Source organism: Sorex araneus, chromosome 5 (assembly GCF_027595985.1).
Source record: "Sorex araneus isolate mSorAra2 chromosome 5, mSorAra2.pri, whole genome shotgun sequence".
In the NCBI taxonomy this organism is placed as follows: Eukaryota; Metazoa; Chordata; class Mammalia; order Eulipotyphla; family Soricidae; genus Sorex; species Sorex araneus.
In genome coordinates, this window is record NC_073306.1 from 81,669,068 (window position 1) to 81,688,260 (window position 19,193).

At 40.4% G+C, this 19,193-nt stretch overlaps 1 protein-coding gene across 1 annotated transcript in view; it reads left to right on the forward strand.

Annotated features, from left to right (window-relative positions):
- Nucleotides 1-19,193, forward strand: part of CCDC18 (coiled-coil domain containing 18) — a 73,684-nt gene that overhangs the window by 14,545 nt on the left and 39,946 nt on the right. Inside the window, exons 6-14 of the mRNA XM_055139530.1 lie at nt 489-617; nt 2,148-2,244; nt 4,975-5,096; nt 7,282-7,573; nt 11,571-11,695; nt 13,771-13,931; nt 16,187-16,410; nt 17,395-17,505; nt 18,854-18,985. Of these exons, the coding sequence (XP_054995505.1) occupies nt 489-617; nt 2,148-2,244; nt 4,975-5,096; nt 7,282-7,573; nt 11,571-11,695; nt 13,771-13,931; nt 16,187-16,410; nt 17,395-17,505; nt 18,854-18,985 (1,393 nt within the window). The remainder of the gene's footprint in view (nt 1-488; nt 618-2,147; nt 2,245-4,974; nt 5,097-7,281; nt 7,574-11,570; nt 11,696-13,770; nt 13,932-16,186; nt 16,411-17,394; nt 17,506-18,853; nt 18,986-19,193) is intronic.

Genomic DNA, 19,193 nt, shown 5'->3' on the forward strand with positions numbered 1-19,193 from the left:
TGCACCGCCAGGAGTAATTCCTGAGTGCAGAGCCAGGAGTAAACCCCGAACATCGCTGGGTATGGCCCCAAAAGCAAAATAAATAAATAAATAATAATTGTTTTTTTAAAAACAGTGCTTTAAACTTCTTTTATACCATAAAGTGTTGTGGTATAATGGTCATTCTTTGTTTTCCAGTTTGAACCTAATACTTTTATTCAGTTAGGAGAAAACTTTATAATTATTCCTTAATATTAAATATAGGAAATAGTTTATTTAATAGCATTAAAAAATATCTTTGGAACCAGAGAGATAGTACAGCAGGTAAGGTGCTTGCTTTGTCCACACCTGACCCGGGTTCAATCCTGGCATCCAGTGTAGTCCCTTGCACTCCATTAGGAGTGATCCCTGAGCTCAGAGCCAGGAGTAAGCACTGTCATGGCTGAGTTTGGCCCACTTCTCCCAAAAAATAGATACAAGAAAATAACAACTTTTATTTTATTTTATAGAGAGGCAGAAGATAAATTAGAGCAGAGCCAGAAAATGGTGATTGAAAAAGAAAAGAGTTTGCAGAAATCCCAAGAGGAATGCATAAAGTTGAAGGTGGACTTACTTGAACAAAGTAAACAAGGAAAAAGGTAAGTGTTGGCTTTGGGGTTTTTCCCCCTTTATGTGAGAGGCGTAATGACAAGTAGGCCCAGGTCATGCCCAGTAACATTTGGTCGATTGGGCTGACCTATTCAATGCTGTGGTTTGCTGCTTGGGCCCAGCATTACTGGTGTCTCCTAGGGCCACCAGGGAGGGCCACACTCAGCAGTGCTTGGGGAGTCATGTAATCCCAGGGAATGGAGCTTGAGGCCTTACACAGGCAAAAAATGCACCCTGAGCTATCTCTCAAACCCCTAGAGGTGTATATTTGTAGGCAAAAAACTATTTTTGTATTTAGACTTATATTTATCTTGGGGGACTGTAGCAATTGTTTAGTGGGTAGGGGGCTTGCCTTGCTCACGACCGACCTGGGTTTGATCCCCGGTATCCCATATGTTACCCTGAGCACTATAGGGTGTGGCCCCTAAACAAATAAAAAAATTTTTTTTAGTGAAAACTTTCATTTGGTATATTTGAAAGTTGAGTAATAATATTCTTTTTAGTGCTATATATATATGATTTTTGAAAAATTGTCATAACTACTCCTAGTCTGTCATTTTCAGAAAGAATAAAAATTGTCTGAAGATATAAGAATATATGTATATTGCAAAGTTTTTAAGTACCTTATGTTATATTTTATTGTCATGTTGATATTTTATACTGACTAAGTATTGTGATAAAATGGTCAGTCTTGTTTTCCAGTTTGAACCTAATACTTTTTTTCAGTTAGGAGAAAACTTTATGATTATTCCTTAATATTAAATATAAGAGTCTAGAGCATGATAGAGGGTAAGGCATGGATTCGATTCCTGGCATTCCATATGGCTTCCCAAGCCACACCAGGAGTGATCCCTGAGTAAGCCCTAAGCACTACCACGTGTGACCCAAAAACCAAAACCAAAAAAATATATATTAAATATAGGTCACTCTGGACTTAGTATTCAAGTGTAGGGCATTCTTTATTTATTATCTATAATTTATTTGGGGGGTTCCATTGCATCTTGGTAATACTCAGCTAACAGAGCCAGAATGTCTAATATGCGACTTGGTAGGTGGCCCCTCAGTCACTGTCACTGCTCAGGGGTCTCCCAAGCTCATACTCTAATTCACTGCAATGAAAATGTATGAATGTGAGTTAGGGATAATGCTCGACTCTCACAATAAGCAGAAACTTTTTTTTTTAATTTTTAAAAAAATTTTTCTTTTTGGCAATGTACAGGGGTTACTTCTGGCTCATGCACTCAGGAATTACTCCTGGTGGTGCTCAGGGGACCATATGGGATGCTGGGAATCAACCCCAGGTCAGTCTCGTGTAAGGCAAATGCCCTACCTGCTGTGCTATCGCTCTAGCCCAAGCAGAAACTTTTAAATCTAGAGTAAGAAAGTGGTGCTTGGGGAAGGGGTGGAGAGGCACTGTGTGGTGCCAAGGCTCGAACTCAGACCTCAAGAGTGCAAGGCATACTCTTTAGCCCACTGAACTCTTTCCTCAGGCCCCTCATCATCTTTTTTCTAAATTTCAGAGCTGAACGACAAAGAAATGAGGCACTGTATAATGCTGAAGAGCTGAGTAAAGCTTTCCAGCATTACAAAGAAAAAATCGCTGAAAAACTGGAAAAGGTAAGAAGCAATTGGGCAAATTCAGTGTGTCATTATCACTGCCCATATTCTGAAAGTAAAGATTAAATACTTATGTTTATGATTAAAGCAAGGACATTTTCATGATCTAATTCCCTGCAATGGAAATTTATGAATATGGGTAGGGATAATGCTCAGCACTCACAGTAAGCAGAAACTTTTAAATCTAGAGTGAGAAAGATGGGATGGTGGTTGGAGCTGTAGCAGTGGAGGTGGGAATCCTCTTAGCATCATCATGAGGAAAATGAAGGCAGAGCAGTCTGAATAGCCTTTAACTGGTCTTCCTGGACCCGCCACCTTGAAAAGGGCATTCCTGCTTCTCAGAGGGAGGTTTCCTTGCACAAACTGTAAAGTAAGGTAGTGTGTTTATTACTCTGGTTTAATACCTATAAGGATTATCATCCCATGATAATGAAACCTGTCTGGCGGAAGGTATATGTTGGATATTAAGATATTGAGTGCAAGAGAGATGTGGTCAAGAGATCGGGAAAACTCATGGGCTGGATCTGTAGTACAGCAGGGAGGGCTGTGGCTGACCTGGATTTTATCTCTGGCCTCCCATGTTATTCCCCCAAGCACCACCAGGTGTCATCTCTGAGGTAGAGCCTGAAGTTAGCCCTGAGCACTGTTGAATATATCTTCCTTCCATCCTCCGCCCGCCCCCCCCCCGAAAAAAAAAAAAAGAGGGGAAACTTTCATTTTAAAATTAGGGTAGGGGCTGGAGCGATAGCACAGCGGGTAGGGAGTTTGCCTTGCACGTGGCCGACCCAGGTTTGATTCCAGCATCCCATATGGTCCCCAACACCGCTAGGAGTAATTTCTGAGTGCAGAACCAGGAGCAACCCCTGTGCACTGCTGGGTGTGACCCAAAAAGCAAAATAATAATAATAATAATAATAATGATAATTAGGGTAGGGGCTGGAGCGATAGCACAGCAGGTAGGGCGTTTGCCTTACACGCAGTCGACCCAGGTTCGATTCCCAGCATCCCATATGGTCCCCTGAGCACCGCCAGGAGTTAATTCCTCGTGCATGAGCCAGGAGTAACCCCTGTGCATTGCCGGGGTTAAAAAGATAATTAGGGCAGAGAAAATTAATGAGCATGTTCAAAGAAAGAGTGATAGAGACAAAAATACTATTACTCAAAGTTTTAAAATAGTCTGTTAGGATTATTTTTGTTGGTTTGTTTGGTATTTTGGCCTGGAGGGGTCCCAGAAAATGCTCAGGGGTCCAGGAGTGCTTGCAGCAATGCCTGGCCCGGCTGTGTGGGCCAACAGTGCAGTAGTCGGCCCTGTGCTACTCAGGCCAGTGGTGCCAGGACCACTCCTGGCCGTGCTTGAGGACTTGCAGGGTTACACCCTGCCAGTGCTGGGATTGAATTTGAGGCTTAGTGGATGAAAGGGAATTGTTCCAGCCCGTTGAACTATCTTCTGGCCCTAAATACTGAAAGTGCTTTCACCATTTTGAGCTTACCAAATGTGTTCTGGGTGCCTGGGCTAGCTTCCAGGAATAGTGAGCAAACTGGGTTAGGGCCAGAGGGTGCGGTGATTATTGGGGTCCTTGTGGTACTTGGGGTTCTCCAGTGCCATACCCAGAGATGTTTGGAAGCCTCCAGGGCTATACCCGCTTATACTGAGGACGTGTAATGGTTTCACGGACTGAATTCAAATCTAACTCCTACACTATCTCTTCTACATGCTGAATTCTGTTTTTGTTTTGTTGAGATGGGAAGGGGTGCAAACATTGGTGCTCAGGGCTTATTCCTGGCTCTGTGCTCAGGGATCTCTCCTGGCAGTGTTCAGGGCATCATATTGGTGTGGGAATTCAACCCAGGTCGACTGTATGCAAGGCAAGTGCCCTACCCACGGTACTATCAGGTACTATCACTTCAGATCCCTAAATTCTGAATTCTTAAGTGTGAGTTAATCAGATCACTGTGTTTAGAGCCTTACAGGAGGCCTCTTTTGACACTCATAGAATGGATTTTAAATAAGGCATTCTATATAATGAGGTAAAATATTTAGTAGAATAACCTCAGGGAGAGGGGAGTTAATATGAGGTGATTTTTTTTTCCAGTTTTCTTTAGGATTATCATTTTCAAACGATAGCCTGCAGAGCCCTTGAGTTAGAGAGCTATAAAAAAGGAAATGGGATAATCCTCCACTCTCACATCTTAAACCTGCTTTGCAATTCAGGCTCTAATTTTTCTTTTTTTTATTATTAATGAATCACCGTGTGGGTACAGATATAGATTACATATTCTCGTGCTTGTGTTTCAGTCATACACAGCTTGAGTATCCATCAGTGGAGAACCAGTGCCCGTTCTCCACTGATGACCCCATCATCCCTCCCACCCCACCCACCCCATCCCCTCAGGCTCTAATTTCAATGTGAGTATTTTGTAGCAGAAATTAAAAAAATCACTTACTAGTACATTCACTTAATTAGTGGGGATGCTGCCTCAGTTTCTTGTCTGGTCCTGTGAGATCAGAGGACTTTGATTTCAGGTGATAATGCTATTACTCCTCAGTCATAATCCTAGACTCTGTCAAGGATTTCTGGAAAGGTTGTATCTTCCCTCTTCCCATCCTTTGCTGTTGTCCTTTCACCTCAAGGCTGGAGATTTAAGAACACTGTTGCTTGTTTCTGGAATCACTGCTTTTCAGTTGGAAACTTATGATCACTTTTGTGACCACTTAAATTTTCCTCTTAGGTGCAAGCTGAAGAAGAAATGCTAGAGAAAAGTCTAAGTAACTGTGAAAAAGAAAACAAAATACTGCAGGAGAAGTGTGGTCAGTATAAAACTGAACTTGACATTCTGAAAGATAAATTAAGGTACAGTGTCTTGTTTTGGAAAAAAGAAATTTTGGTGTTGAAATGGGGAAAAAATGAAATACTTAAAAATTAAACATTTTGTATATCTTAATTCTGACTGTAAATTATAGGCAGAAATAGCTAGATATTGTGTTTTAAATGAATAAATTGTATTGATGTTAATATACTTAAATAGTAATATGATTAACATTGTTTGTTTGCACATATATTTTACATATTTATTTTGTTTTGTTTTGGCCCACACCCTGCAGTACTCAGGCCACACTCTGCAGTACACCCTCAGTACTCCTGGCTTTGTGCCCAGGGATCACTCCTTACAATACTCAAGGGACTGTATGTGGTGCCAGGGATTCAGCCTCAGTCAACTTCATGCAAGTCTAGTACTTCATCTGCTATGCTATCTTTCTGACTTACTTTGCACATACTTAGAGAAAATTAACACACACATGGCTTCCTTATAGTATAATAATATTCACTAGTCAGTAAAATATTCAAATTATGAAGAAATACCTAGTCTGCCTTCATTTCAGAAATGTTTAAAATATGATAAAGGGGAACAGAAAATATAACAGCAGTTCTAAACTTCAGATTCTCTTTTTTTTTTATTAATTTTATTTATTTAAACTCATAGTTCATGAGTTTTCCTTATACAGTCTAAAATCTTTAGAGTTAGTATACCAGGTATACCAGGTAAGGCATTTGCCTTGCATAAGACCAACCTGGGTTTGATCCCTGAGCACCTCTAGGAGTGTTCCCTGAGTACCTCCAGTAGTAACACCTGAGCACAGCCGGGTGTGCCTCTCCTCTGCTTCTCCCTACCCCCATTTTTCTTTTTGTTTTGCTTTTTGGGTCACACCAAGCAATGCTCATGGGTTACTCCTGGCTCTGCACTCAGGAATTACCCCTGGTGGTGCTCTGGGGACCATATGGGATATGCTGGGAATTGAACCTGGGTTGGCCACATGCAAGGCAAATGTCCTAACCGCTGTACTATCACTCCAGCCCCCCCCCAATTTTTTTTCTTAATGCTGTTAAATATTATCAGGACTTTGAAATTAGTTATCTTATCTTGCACTTATAGAAAGGGACAAGAGTGACAAAGGAGATAATTCAGATTAGGTTGTATGCCCTGCTTACACCCTGACTTCAATTTGTTTTCTGGTACCACATAGCCTCCTGAATATGGTTCAGTGCTCGTGGTCCCAGAGCATTACCAGGGTAGTATGGTCCCTGGTAGTCCATGGTACCACATGTCCCGAGCAGCACTACAACCCTAGGTCACACCTCGAACTGCTGCTGCAGCTGGCTGAGTGTTGCTGATAGTGATCCTGGACCTCCTGCACCCCAGTTGGAAGGCCTAAAAAGTGGGGGAGAAGAAATGTTTCTGATATAGTGGAGTTATCCTTATCCTGCTGTACTATTTACTAGAGGTGTTGGACAAGTTGCACAACACAACCTGTACTTGAATTTTTCATTATATGTTTATAAATAGTAATACTACTTGTAGTATTACTATAAGTTATTTTAATATAGTAATAATACTATTAGCCATGTAAATAATATAGTAATAATACTATTGGCCATGTAAAGTTCTTAATACAATATAGATTGTAGACACACTCATGTGCACCAGAGAGATGGTACTAGTATAGTGCAGCATTGTGTGGTCCCCCAGCACTGCCAGGGGTCACACCTGAGCACAGAGCAAGCAATAGCTGAGCACACCTGGGTGTAGGCCCCAACCCCCCCAAAAGTAGGCACCCAATAAATTTGAAGAGGTATTATTTCAAAATTAAATTAGTCTGGAGCCAAAGCAATAGTACAACAGGTCGGGTATTTGCGTTCCATGCGACTGATCTGGGTTTGATCACCAGCACACCATATGGTCCCAAGTCCCGCCAGGATTGACTACTGAGTGCAGAGACAGAAGTAAGTATTCAACACCTCTGACTGGGCCCCAAAAACGTACAAACAAAAAAAATAAGTTAGTTTTATTGTTGTTGGAGTTTTTAATAAGGTGCCAGATTTTAAACCAAGGTCCTCATATATGTGAAGCATGCATTCTACCTCTGAGCCCAACCCAGAATTTAAGTTTTAAAATACTTGAAAAGTGAGATAAACTAAACATCTAAACATAATGATTCAAAGTGAATGCAAATTTTTATATGTCTTTTTTTCTTTATAGGCAGTTAAAAGAAGATAATAACAATGGAAAAGAAAAATTAAGAATCATGGCAGTGAAAAACTCAGAAGTCATGGCACAGCTAACTGAATCCAAACAAAATATTCTGAAACTGGAGGGTGAACTAGAGGACAAAGAGAGCCTACTCAGAGAAAAACTTTCTCTAATGAATGAGAACCGAGAATTAAAGGCCCGTCTTGCGACACAGAATGAGCGGCTGGATTTGTGTCAGGAAGAAATAGAAAGTTCAAGGGTGGAACTAAAAAGTTTGGAAAAAATTATGTCCCAGTTGCCAGTAAGTATGTGTGAAGGAAAAATTATACATATTTATTGAAGCATCATCTTCTGTTTGCTTTATTAGCTCCTGCTTTTTCTTAAACAACTGTAACTTCAGTTATCAATTTCTCTCCCATCTTCTGTCTATCCCTGTCTGTCTATAATTTTCTACTATTCCTTCCTTTCCAGTTTCTCAGATATCATAAAGGGATAAAAAAATTTTTAAAAAAACCGGCTTAATCAAACTAACATTTACATGCCATAAATTTTATACTTGTTAATTGTACTGTTTTTGGTTGTTTTTTTTTCATTTTGGGTCACTTCCAGCAATGCACAGGGGTTACTCCTGGCTCATGCATTCAGGTATTACTCCCGGCGGTACTGGGGGACCATATGGGATGCTGGGATTCAAACCCAGGTCGGCCCCTATGCAAGGCAAACACCCTACTCACTTTGCTATTGCTCCAGCCCCTGTACTGTTTATTTATATGTTTATTTATTTTGGATTTGGGGCCACACCTCGCCTTACTCAGGGCTTAAATCCTGGCTCTGAGTTCAGGGATCACTCCTAGCAGTGCTCAGGGGACCACATAGGGTGTTGGAGATTGAACCCAGGTCAGCCATATACAAGGTAAATGCCTTACTCGCTGTACTATCTCACTAGTCTTAATTGGACTGTTTAATTTTTAGTAAATCTAAAAATATTTTGATCATTCATTGAAATCTAGTTTCTATATATTTTTGTCATCATCTTTCCCTGTACCCTTCAGCTATAGGGAACCATTCATCTTTCTGCCTCAAAAAATTTGTCTTCTCTAAACATTTCATATAAATGAAATGGTATCAGATATAGTCTTTTACATCTAGTCTTTGCATTTTTTTCTTTTATGCTACTTGGGGAGTGGGGTAAGCCACACTTAGCTCTGCTCAGAACTTACTCCTGACTCTATGCTCAGGAATAACTTCTGGCAGTGTTCAGGGGACCATATGTGTGCTGAAGATTCAACTTGTGTTGGTCTCATTCAAGGGAAGTATTTAAACTCCTGTGCTATCTCTCTGACCCCTGTTTTTTCCTGCCTCTTAATATGAGCCATATCAACAATATTCATGTGATGCTGAAGATGAAACATGGACTGTACATATGCTCTGCCATTTGAGCTGTCTCACTGCCCTTTGGTCTTTCGTATGCATTATGGTTACATATTCTATATTATATTTTTTTATGGGGAAAGGAGGCCTTAGGTAGACCCAGGTTGTGGTGCTATTTGCATCCTGCAGGTCTGGGAACCTCCAGGACTATCCCAGCAGTGCTCAGGGGCCACACAGCACACCTGGTAGTATCAGATCTGGTGATATTTGGGAACCATGTGGTACTGGGGACCAAACAGCATTGGGCATTGCTTTTAACTATCTCCCCATCCTTCATTTCTTTTGGGGGAATGAGAGCACACTTAGCTGTACTCAAGGATTACTCTAGCTCTATACTTAGGGATCACTCCTAGGGGTTCTTGGGGACCATGTGTGGTGCTAGGGATCAAACCCAAATATACTATGTGTAAAGCAGATGCCTTACTTGCTGTACTGTCTCCTCACCAGGGGTATAGTTTACCATTTTTTAATTTTGTTCTTTTGTTTTTTGGGCCACACTTGGCGATATTCAGGGGTTATTTTCATCTCTGTGCTCTGGGATCACTCCCAGTGGTGCTCAGGGGACCTTATGGGATGCCAAAGATTGAACCCAGGTTGGCCGCACATAAGGCAAGTGCCTTACCCACTGTACTATCTCTCCATCCCCTAGTTTAACAAATTTTAAACTGTCAGAATTAGGAAGCTGAGTCTTAGAAACCATGAGATTCAGCCTCATCCTTTCTTGGTGAAGAACTATAGGCCAAGTATCATAAATAAGATTCAAATGTATGATTCTTGGTCCCTAGCTCTCTGATATTTTTTTTCCTGTAGTACTATTTGCTTAGATATTTTTTTGATGTACTGTTTGCTTTTGATATTTGATAATATTCAGATTCAATTAGTATTGGTTTTACATTGTTATTCTCATTTGAGCTTCATATAAAAAAAAGAAGAAGGAATGAACAGATGGTACGGGGTTAAGGCGCTTGCCTTCCATGTTCAAGAACCTGAGTCCAAATCCCATCGCTGATGGGTGTGTTTTGGACATCCCCGAGCACCACAGGAGTGGCTGGTCGCCTTCAGGACCTCTGGCCCAAGCATTAAACCATCCAGTATGGTTGATCAGATATCTCTGGGGTGGAGGCCCTCAGACATTCTGAGCACTTCTTAGGAGGCTCCACTCTTCCCCAAACAGAGAAATCACTTGATGTATGATTCTAAAGGTGGGGTGGTCATAGATGCTTGAGCCTGTGTTTCATGCACTGTTAATAACATGGTTTGGGGCTGGAGCGATAGCACAGCGGGTAGAGTGTTTGCCTTGCACATGGCCGACTCAGATTTGATTCCCAGCATCCCATATGGCCCCCTGAGCAACACCAGGAGTAATTCCTGAGTGCAAAGCCAGGAGTAACCCCTGTGCATTGCCAGGTGTGACTCAAAAAGCAAAAAAAAAAATAATAATAACATGGTTTGGGGTCGGAGTAATAGCACTGCGGGTAGGGTGTTTGCCTTGCACGCGGCCGACCCAGGTTTGATCCCCAGCATCCCTTATGGTTCCCCAGCACCGCCAGGAATAATTCCTGAGTGAAGAGCCAAGAGTAACCTCTGAGTGTCGCTGGGTATGCCCAAAAAGCAAAAAAAAAAAAAAAAAAAAAAATCTAAAAATTTAAAAACTAAAGAAAAGAATAACATGGTTTGAAACTGTTTGCTTCCCCTCTCTCTTCTTTCCATTGTTTCAATTGTTGCACTCTTAGTTGTGGTGCTTGCACACACTTTGTTGCGGTGGGTCACACACTGTGTCATGAAACTGGGTATCACTGTAGGTGCACATAACACGTGGGCCGGGGCTGCCTCATTGCTGCAAGGCAGGTGCTCTGCCACTGAACCACAGTCACTGGCCTGAAAATGGGAGCTGCTTTTGTTTCTAGAAATTACAATTTGATGTTAATGAAGAGGGACCTTCCTTGCCCATTTTTGCAGCTAATTAATAAAACATTCTTATTGTTTGAACACACGGAAAGTTACAGGGATAGGTGTATCGTAGCATTTGCAAAATGTGTGTAACATTTCCATTTCTACTAGAGAGCTTTTTTAGAATAAAACTTAATAGGTATATAATAACTTTATATATACTATATCAGAGTTCAGTTCTTTCTCTCTCTCCTTAGAGGTACACATACTTATGAATCTGTGTCTTTCTCTTTCCCTATTTTGAAATATTACCACATATGGGTACCTATAGAAATATAGAGAGACATAAAACATATGTTTAGTTTGGTGCATTTTTTTTTTAATTAGTTTTTTGTTTTTTGGGCCACACCTGGCTGTTCTCAGGGCTTGCTTCTGCATCTTCATTCAGGAATCACTCCTAGTAAGCTTAGGGTATCATATAGAGTGCTGGGATCAACAGGTCAGCTCCATACAAGCACCCTAAGAGCTGTAGTATCACTCTGCCCCCAGTGTAGTGCATTTTAAAATGAATCTATCAATATTGTTACAGGATGTCTCTATAATGACACATAAGATAGGTTTATTTTAGCCATTGTAGTTTTCCTGTTATCTTAACCATTTCATAACGTTTCTATACATTCTCTGATAGATGAACTTTAGTTGGTTTCTACTATTAAGTTCACACATACATTTTTAAACTTAATGGAGCTGGAACAATAGTATAGCAGGTAAGGTACCTGCCTTGCATGCAGCTAACACAGGCTTGAGCCCCGGCACTAGGTATATCCCTCAAAGCCTGCCAGGCATCATCCCTGAGCACAGAGTTAGGAGTAAGCCCTGAGCACCTCTGGGTGAGGCCTGAAACCTAGAATGGAGTTCTGAGTTAAAGAAGTTTCATCCTAGATTTCAGAAGCTTACTTTTGTTTTTCAACTTGTAGTTAAAAGGAGAAATATTTGGTTTTAAGTCATCTCTTTCTAAGCACCAGATGAGGAATGTATCAGACATGGAAGAAAGTTATGTTGACTGCTGTGAGAACAATAAAATGGTGATTTCGGAATTGAGGTATGTTTTTTGTATTCTATTTCTTTTTTTAAATTTTATTGAATCACTGTGAGATAGTTACAAGCTTTCATGTTTGGGTTACAGTCTCACAATGATCAAACACCCATCCCTCCACCAGTGCATTCCCCACCACCGATATCCTGGGTATATCCCCCCTTTCCTACCCTCCCCCTGCCTCCATAGCAGACAATATTCCTCATACTCTCTCTCTACTTTTGGGCATTATGGCTTGCAACACAGACAATGAGAGGTCATCATGTTTGTTCCATTATCTACTTTTGGCATGCATCTCCCATCCCAGCTGGTTCCTCCAGCCATCATTTTCTTAGTGATCCCTTCTCTATTCCATCTGCCTTCTCCCCTCCGCTTGTGAAGCAGTCTTCTAGCTATGGGCAATCCTCCTGGCCCTTGTATCTACTGTCCTTGGGTGTCAGTCTCATGTGAACAACTGAATAGGCTACTTTAAGACAAGACAGGACCCTCAAATACACCAAATTTCAACAGAAAAAATGGGACAAAACCCCATAACAATAATCTCTCTCAATGTCAATGGGTTAAACGCACCAATTAAAAGACACAGAGTGGCAGGATGGATTAGAAAATTCAACCCAACATTCTGCTGCCTGCAAGAAACACTTCTCAACAGTCAGAGCAAACACAGGCTCAAAGTCAAAGGCTGGAAAACAATCCAGCCTTTGAGTTCAACAACTCCCATAAAAAATCTGGGGTAGTCATCCTAGTATAAGACCACATTGATTTCAGACTGAAGAAGGTCACAAGAGACAGTGAGGTAATTTCTTATTGATAAAGGAATCTGTACAACAGGAAGAACTAACAATACTGAATATATATGCACCTAATGAGGGACCAGCAAAGTACTTAAAACAACTACTCATAGACATGAAGAAAGACATCGATAGCAACACAATACTAGTGGGAGACTTCACCACTGCCTTATCACCTCTTGATAGATCAGCCAGACTCAAGCTTAGCAAGGTCACACTGCATCTGAGGGAAGAAATGGAAAAAAGGGACTTAGTAGATATATACAGGATACTTCACCCTCAAAAAGCTGAATATATATTCTTGTCAAGTGTGCATGTTTTTCATATTCTGAAGTTGTAGCAAGTTATGTTTTTGTATTTTAAACTGATAATTAAATAAAGATCTTTATTTGATATATTGAAAACGACACAGAAAGGTCCAGAGAGTGTTACAGTATTGCTTCTACTTAACACTTTTTGATACTTCTATTTCTTTAAATAAATTATAGGCTGAGGAGATGGTGCAGGGGGTCAGTGCAGGGCACTTGCACAGCTCCATCCCCCGGCACTATCTAAGGTCCCCTGAGCAGCGCCCCTAAGGATCTCTGAGCATGGAGCTTGGAGTAAGCTTTGACCACAGTTGGGTGTGTCCCCCAAATTTCAATAAGTAAATAAAATTTTATGGGGTGCATAATACCCTTTGTTCCTCACTACAGGTTGTGTTCTCCTGAATATCTGACATAAATAAGCCATCTGTTGTTAAACATATTTTATATTTAATCTCACATATATGAATCTTCAATGTTTATGATTATTTGCAGTGTTGCTTTTCCATCTTGCATAATTTAGTTCATGTTTTGGTAGGTTGTAGAGTAATTGATCATTGGATGGATTGTGTTGGTTAATTTTGTTTTAATTGCTATATTGGAGTCTATCTTGTAACTGTGTCACATTTATGTGTTCTTGTGATAATTGTCATCTTAATCATTTTTTTCCCTTCTGTTACAAAATGTGTGACAGAGTACATAAGCTCTATCTTTCTTAGAAAACATGGGAGAGTTTTTCTAATGTAATGCCTAAAAGTAAAATTTCTGAGACATGGAATATGTATATTTTCCATTTCAAGGGGTACTATCAAATTTCTTAAGTATCTGAACTAGTTTATAGTACAGTCAGTGATATAAATTTTATATCATATCTAACTATTCACTATCATCAAGAGTTTTTAACATTTTTACTAACTTGAAATTTGAAAATGATATATATTTTAAAGGAATCGCATAATAATTTTTGGCTTTTCTCCTGTGGTAGGATTAAACTTGCAATCAAAGAAGCAGAAATTCAAAAACTTCAAGCAAATTTGACTGTGAATCAGTTATCTCAAAGCATTGCTGCTTGTAAAGACAACCAAGAAAGTGACAAATTAAATATTTTAGAAGCGGAGCCTATAAAAATAGGAAGTAACCAATTAGGTGAGTATTGTATTCAAGTTTTAAAATTATGAAAAGATTTTTTATGCTTTTCTAAAAAGTTATAGTTTTTTCAACTATTTGGTTTCTATTATCAAACATATGTGGTGACAATCTTTAATTAATAGCTATGGGTTGTTAAGAGCAAATATTTCAAAATTCTTGAACTGTTGGGGTCTCAGCAGCAGCCTGAGACCCTGGCCAAATCACCTACCCCTAGAAACAGGAGCAGGCTCTATTCACAGGGGCCCAGGGCCCTGTGCCAGCACTCCATCCAGAAAGGTGCTCTGGTTGAGGAGATAACGGGATGAGGGACCTGACAGTCATCACTTGCCTGAGCTAACACACCCGGCCTTGAGAGTGGGAAATATAAATCATTAGCTAACATCTGTAATGAACTCAATGAGGTGATAACCAGGTGTGCGCGATATGCATGTAGGCTGCCCTGAAGTTCATGTATAAATATCCTTCCTGTGTGGGAGCTAATAAAATGAGAGCTGCTTGACCTCCAGCTCTCCCCCTCTGTGTAATTCTTTCTTGGTGGCAGCGGTGAGGTGTCTACGGTACGCAGAGGGCCAGGACAGAGGCTTCTCCATCTCCCACTCCCTCTCCCATAGGGAGTAAGTCCGGTGGCTTGGGGGATCATACCCCGGTTTGCCAGGGTCAACTGGCCAGGACCCTGACATTGAACTTTGTAGTATTCTTTTAAAATGTACTTTATTGGACAGAATGATGGTATAATAGCTAGGGTCCTTGCCTTGTATACTGCTGACCTAGGTTTGATCCCCAGCACCCCTTACATACCCTGCCAGGAGCAATCCTTGATTGCAGAGCCAAGAGTAAGGCCTGAGCGCCACTGGGCGTGGCCCCAAAACAAACAAAAAAGAATGTGTCTTATCTACTTTATTCTTCTCTAAGGAGTTCCTAAACCTTTAAGTTGCCTTGGCGTTGGTATAGTATATTTCTCAGTGGAGAAAACTCTGATAACCTCAGTAATTTTTGAAAGTATAACAGAATTCTCATTACTGACTTTAGGTTAGGATGGAGTCACTTTTTAGCTTTTGAACCTGAATCTATACCTAATGTACATCAATGTATTTTTAATGATATCAGGTTGTTCAAATACATTTTTGTTTGTTTGTTTGTTTGAGGCCACCTTTGGCAATGCTCAAAGTTTACTCCTGGGTCTACACTCAGGCGTCACTCCTGGAGGTGCTTGGGTGACCATATTGAATGTTAGGGATTGAACCAGGATCAGCCATGTGCCAGTTTATACCCTACCTACTGTACTATCTCTCCAGCTGCTGTCCAAATACATTTAATGATTAACTTCCATTTAAGCAGATAGCACAACTTTTTTATTTTAAAAACAGTGATTTTTAGGGGCTGGAGCGATAGCACAGAGGGTAGGGCATTTGCCTTGCACTCGGCCAACCCAGGTTTGAATCCCAGCATCCCATATGGTCCCCTGAGCACCTCCAGGAGTAATTCCTGAGTGCAGAGCCAGGAGTAACCCCTGTGCATTGCTGGGTGTGACCCAAAAAAGCAAAAAAAAGCAAAAACAGGGGCCGGAGTGATAGCACAGCGGGTAGGGCGTTTGCCTTGCACTCGGCCAACCCGGGTTCAATCCCCCGCATCCCATATGGTCCCCCAAGCACGCCAGGAGTAATTCCTGACTGCAAAGCCAGGAGTAGCCCCTGAGCATCTCTGGGTGTGACCCCAAAAAAAGCAGAAAAAAAAAAAACAGTGATTTTTAGAAATAGGGGCACAGATGGTAGGGCGTTTGCCTTGTTCTCAGCCGACCTGGGTTCATTTCCCAGCATCCCATATGGTCCCCTGAGCACCACCGGGAGTAATTCCTGAGTGCAGAGCCAGGAGTAACCCCTGTGCATCGCTGGGTATGACCCCAAAAAGCTAAAATAATAATAATAATAATAATAATAATAATAATAATAATAATAATAATAATTTCTACCCCAAAATGGGATTTTTCAAAAGTAGAGAAAGACACTTTCTGGAACAAGAAATTAGCTAGAAAAGTGAATGACTCAGAAGAATTAATTTCCACTTTGTTAATTTAGAAAGTATCTCACTTTCATGTGTACATAATACTTTCTTTGATATATGTCTTACTCTCCATTCTCTATAAATTTCTTTAGATCAGAAACTGATCTATGTTTATGATTCCTTCAGTACTGAAATAGCTTTTTATTCTTAAAAGTTTTAAGGATAACAATTTCTCCTTTAATGTTTATTAGCAGAAACTATAAAAAATAAAAACCAGTGTACCATGACCAAGCAATATGAAAAGGAAAGGCAGAAACTTGCTTTGGGAATAGAAGAACTCCGTGCTAAGCTGATGCAGATAGAAGCTGAGAATTCTGATCTGAAGGTTAACATGGCTCACAGAACAAGTCAGTTTCAGCTCATCCAAGAGGAATTGCTAGAGAAAGCTTCAAACTCGAGCAAACTTGAAAGTGAAGTAAGCTGGAATGTTATTTACTGTATTTTAAGAAATGAAAAGCAAAGTTTGATAAAAATTGTTTAAGTTCAGATTTATACCTTTAGAAAATTATTGGTATCACCTAAGTTATACATCTTTTTTTGTTTTGTTTTGGGTTTTTTTTGGTTGTTGTTGTTTATTTTTTAATTAATTTATTTATTTGGTTTTATTATTATTATTATTATTTTTGCTTTTTTGGGTCATACCCAGTGATGCACAGGGGTTACTGGCTGTGCACTCAGGAATCACTCCTGACAGTGCTCGGGGGACCATATGGGATGTGCTGGGGGTTGAACCTGGGATGGACATGTGCAAGGCAAATGCCCTACCCGCTGTATTATTGCTCTAACCCCCTAAGTTATAAATATATATATATATATACATATATATATATATTTTGCTTTTTGGGTCACACCCAGCAATGCTCAGGGGTTACTCCTGGCTTTGCGCTCAGGAATTACTCCTGGCGGTGCTTGGGGGACCATATGGGATGCCGGGTATCGAACCTGGGTCGGCCGCGTGCAAGGCAAATGCCCTACCCGCTGTGCTATCGCTCCGGCCCCTAAGTTATATATTTTTTAAAGTTTTTTTTTCTCTAAAATTTTTAGGTAGAAAAAGACTTTTCTAGTGTCTAAGGGTCTCAAATTTGGTACAATTATATTATCTTACATTCTGTTTTTCTAACTGTGCTAATGTTAATATGGTTAATATAGATAATATAGACATTTATAAATTAAGAATTTGGATTATGTAATTGGAAGAAAAGAAGCGGTAAGAGAAGCTGGGGCAATAGTACAGTGCGCAGGGCACTTGCCTTTCACATGACAACGTGGGTTTAATCTGTGGCACATCAGAAGTTATCCGGAACCTGCCATGAGTGATCCCTGTGTAAAACTGGGTGTGACCCAAAAACAAAAAAAACAAAAACAAAAACATTAAGAAAAATTTCCCATGTGTTTCTAGATGACAAAGAAATGTTCTCAGCTTTTAACTATGGAGAAACAGCTGGAAGAAAAGATAGTTGCTTATTCCTCTATTGCTGCAAAAAATGCCGAGCTGGAGCAGGAGCTTATGGTAAGAATGACTTCTTTTGACTCTAAAGATCTTTTGTACTGTGAGGAACCTAATTTGTAACAGCATGTCTTTTATACCCACTGAATAGAAGAGTTTATGGTTCTGCTAAATTTATTATTTATTTATTTATTTTGCTTTTTGGATCATACCCGGCGATGCACAGGCAATTACTCCTGGCTCATGCACTCAGGAGTTACTCCTGGCAGTGCTCGGGGGACCATATGGGATGATGGGAATCAAACCTGGGTCAGCCTCGTGCAGGCAAATGCCCTTCCTGCGGTGCTATACCACCAACGCTAAGTTTATTTTTAAATAGGCTTAAAAAAAAAAAAAGTAGGTGCCAGAATATGTGGTTGGTAACCAGGGTTCTGAATCAACTGAAGTTGTCTGGGGGCTACCAGGCCCATGAACCCCATGACCACTTGACATTGTGGGCCTAATGGTTCAGTTCTTGCCCAGAGGTGCCCCAGCAAGCTATGCCCGGGCCCACTTGGGCCACACTCATCTGTGCTCAGGAGCCCCCAATGCTATGTTGGAGGGGTTTAGAGGGAGGGACAAAAGTTGGGGATCAAACTCTAGGCCTCTCCTATTCTAAGGCTATCTTCCCACCCCTTAATTGTTTTTATGATAAGCTGATATCAAAATGTTCTCATTTGTATCCCAGTAAAATTGAAGGCCATAGTAGTAATGTTGGGTTTTTTGTTTCTGTGTCCCTACCCCTACCCCCAGACACCCATTTCAGAGATTGAACCCAGGGCCTTACAAATGAAAAACAAGTACTTTTCCACTGAACTATATTGTAGTGCTTTAGTTTGCAACCAGTATTTTGTGAGGCCTCATCCAGCCCATGTTCAGGGCTTACTTCTGTCTCTGTGCTCAGGGATCATTCCTGCCAGTGCTCTACTCACCTGGCTCCTGCTTCCTGTATTTCATAGTAGCTTAAATCTTCTCAATGATAATTGCTTATGATAATTGCAATGATGATTGAACAAATGGTTGTTTCAAATAACCATTTTATTCTTATAGGGTTATTATTATTTTTTTTTTGCTTTTTTGGGGGGTCACACCCGGCGATGCACAGGGATTACTCCTGGCTCTGCACTCAGGAATTACCCCTGGCAGTGCTCAGGGGACCACATGGGATGCTGGGAATCGAACCCGGGTCCGCCACATGCAAGGCAAATGCCCTACCCGCTGTGCTATTGCTCCAGCACCTCTTATTGGTATTTTTGAAGTTTGACATTATTGTCTTTGAAGAATGAAATATGACAAATTTAATGATTTGCTGATATACTTTTACATAAAGTTCTCAGTCACATTCTGCTAAACTCTTTTTTGTATTTTTTAGGAAAAGAATGAAAAGATAAGAAGTCTAGAGACAAATATCAATACAGAGCATGAGAAAATTTGTTTAGCTTTTGAGAAAGCAAAGAAAATTCATCTTGAACAGCATAAAGAAATGGAGAAACAGATTGAAAGGGTAAGATAGTACATTTTGATAACCAGACATGAAAACACAAGGTTCAGACTTGCAGAAGTGTGGATATCATTGTATATTTTTTAAACTATGTCATTCATAGATCTGCATATGTATTCAAAGCAAAATATGTATGAGAATAACACATGAGAGAATGAAAGATACCTATTTCAGCATAGTGCTGGAAAGATACGAGAGGGATAAAACACAG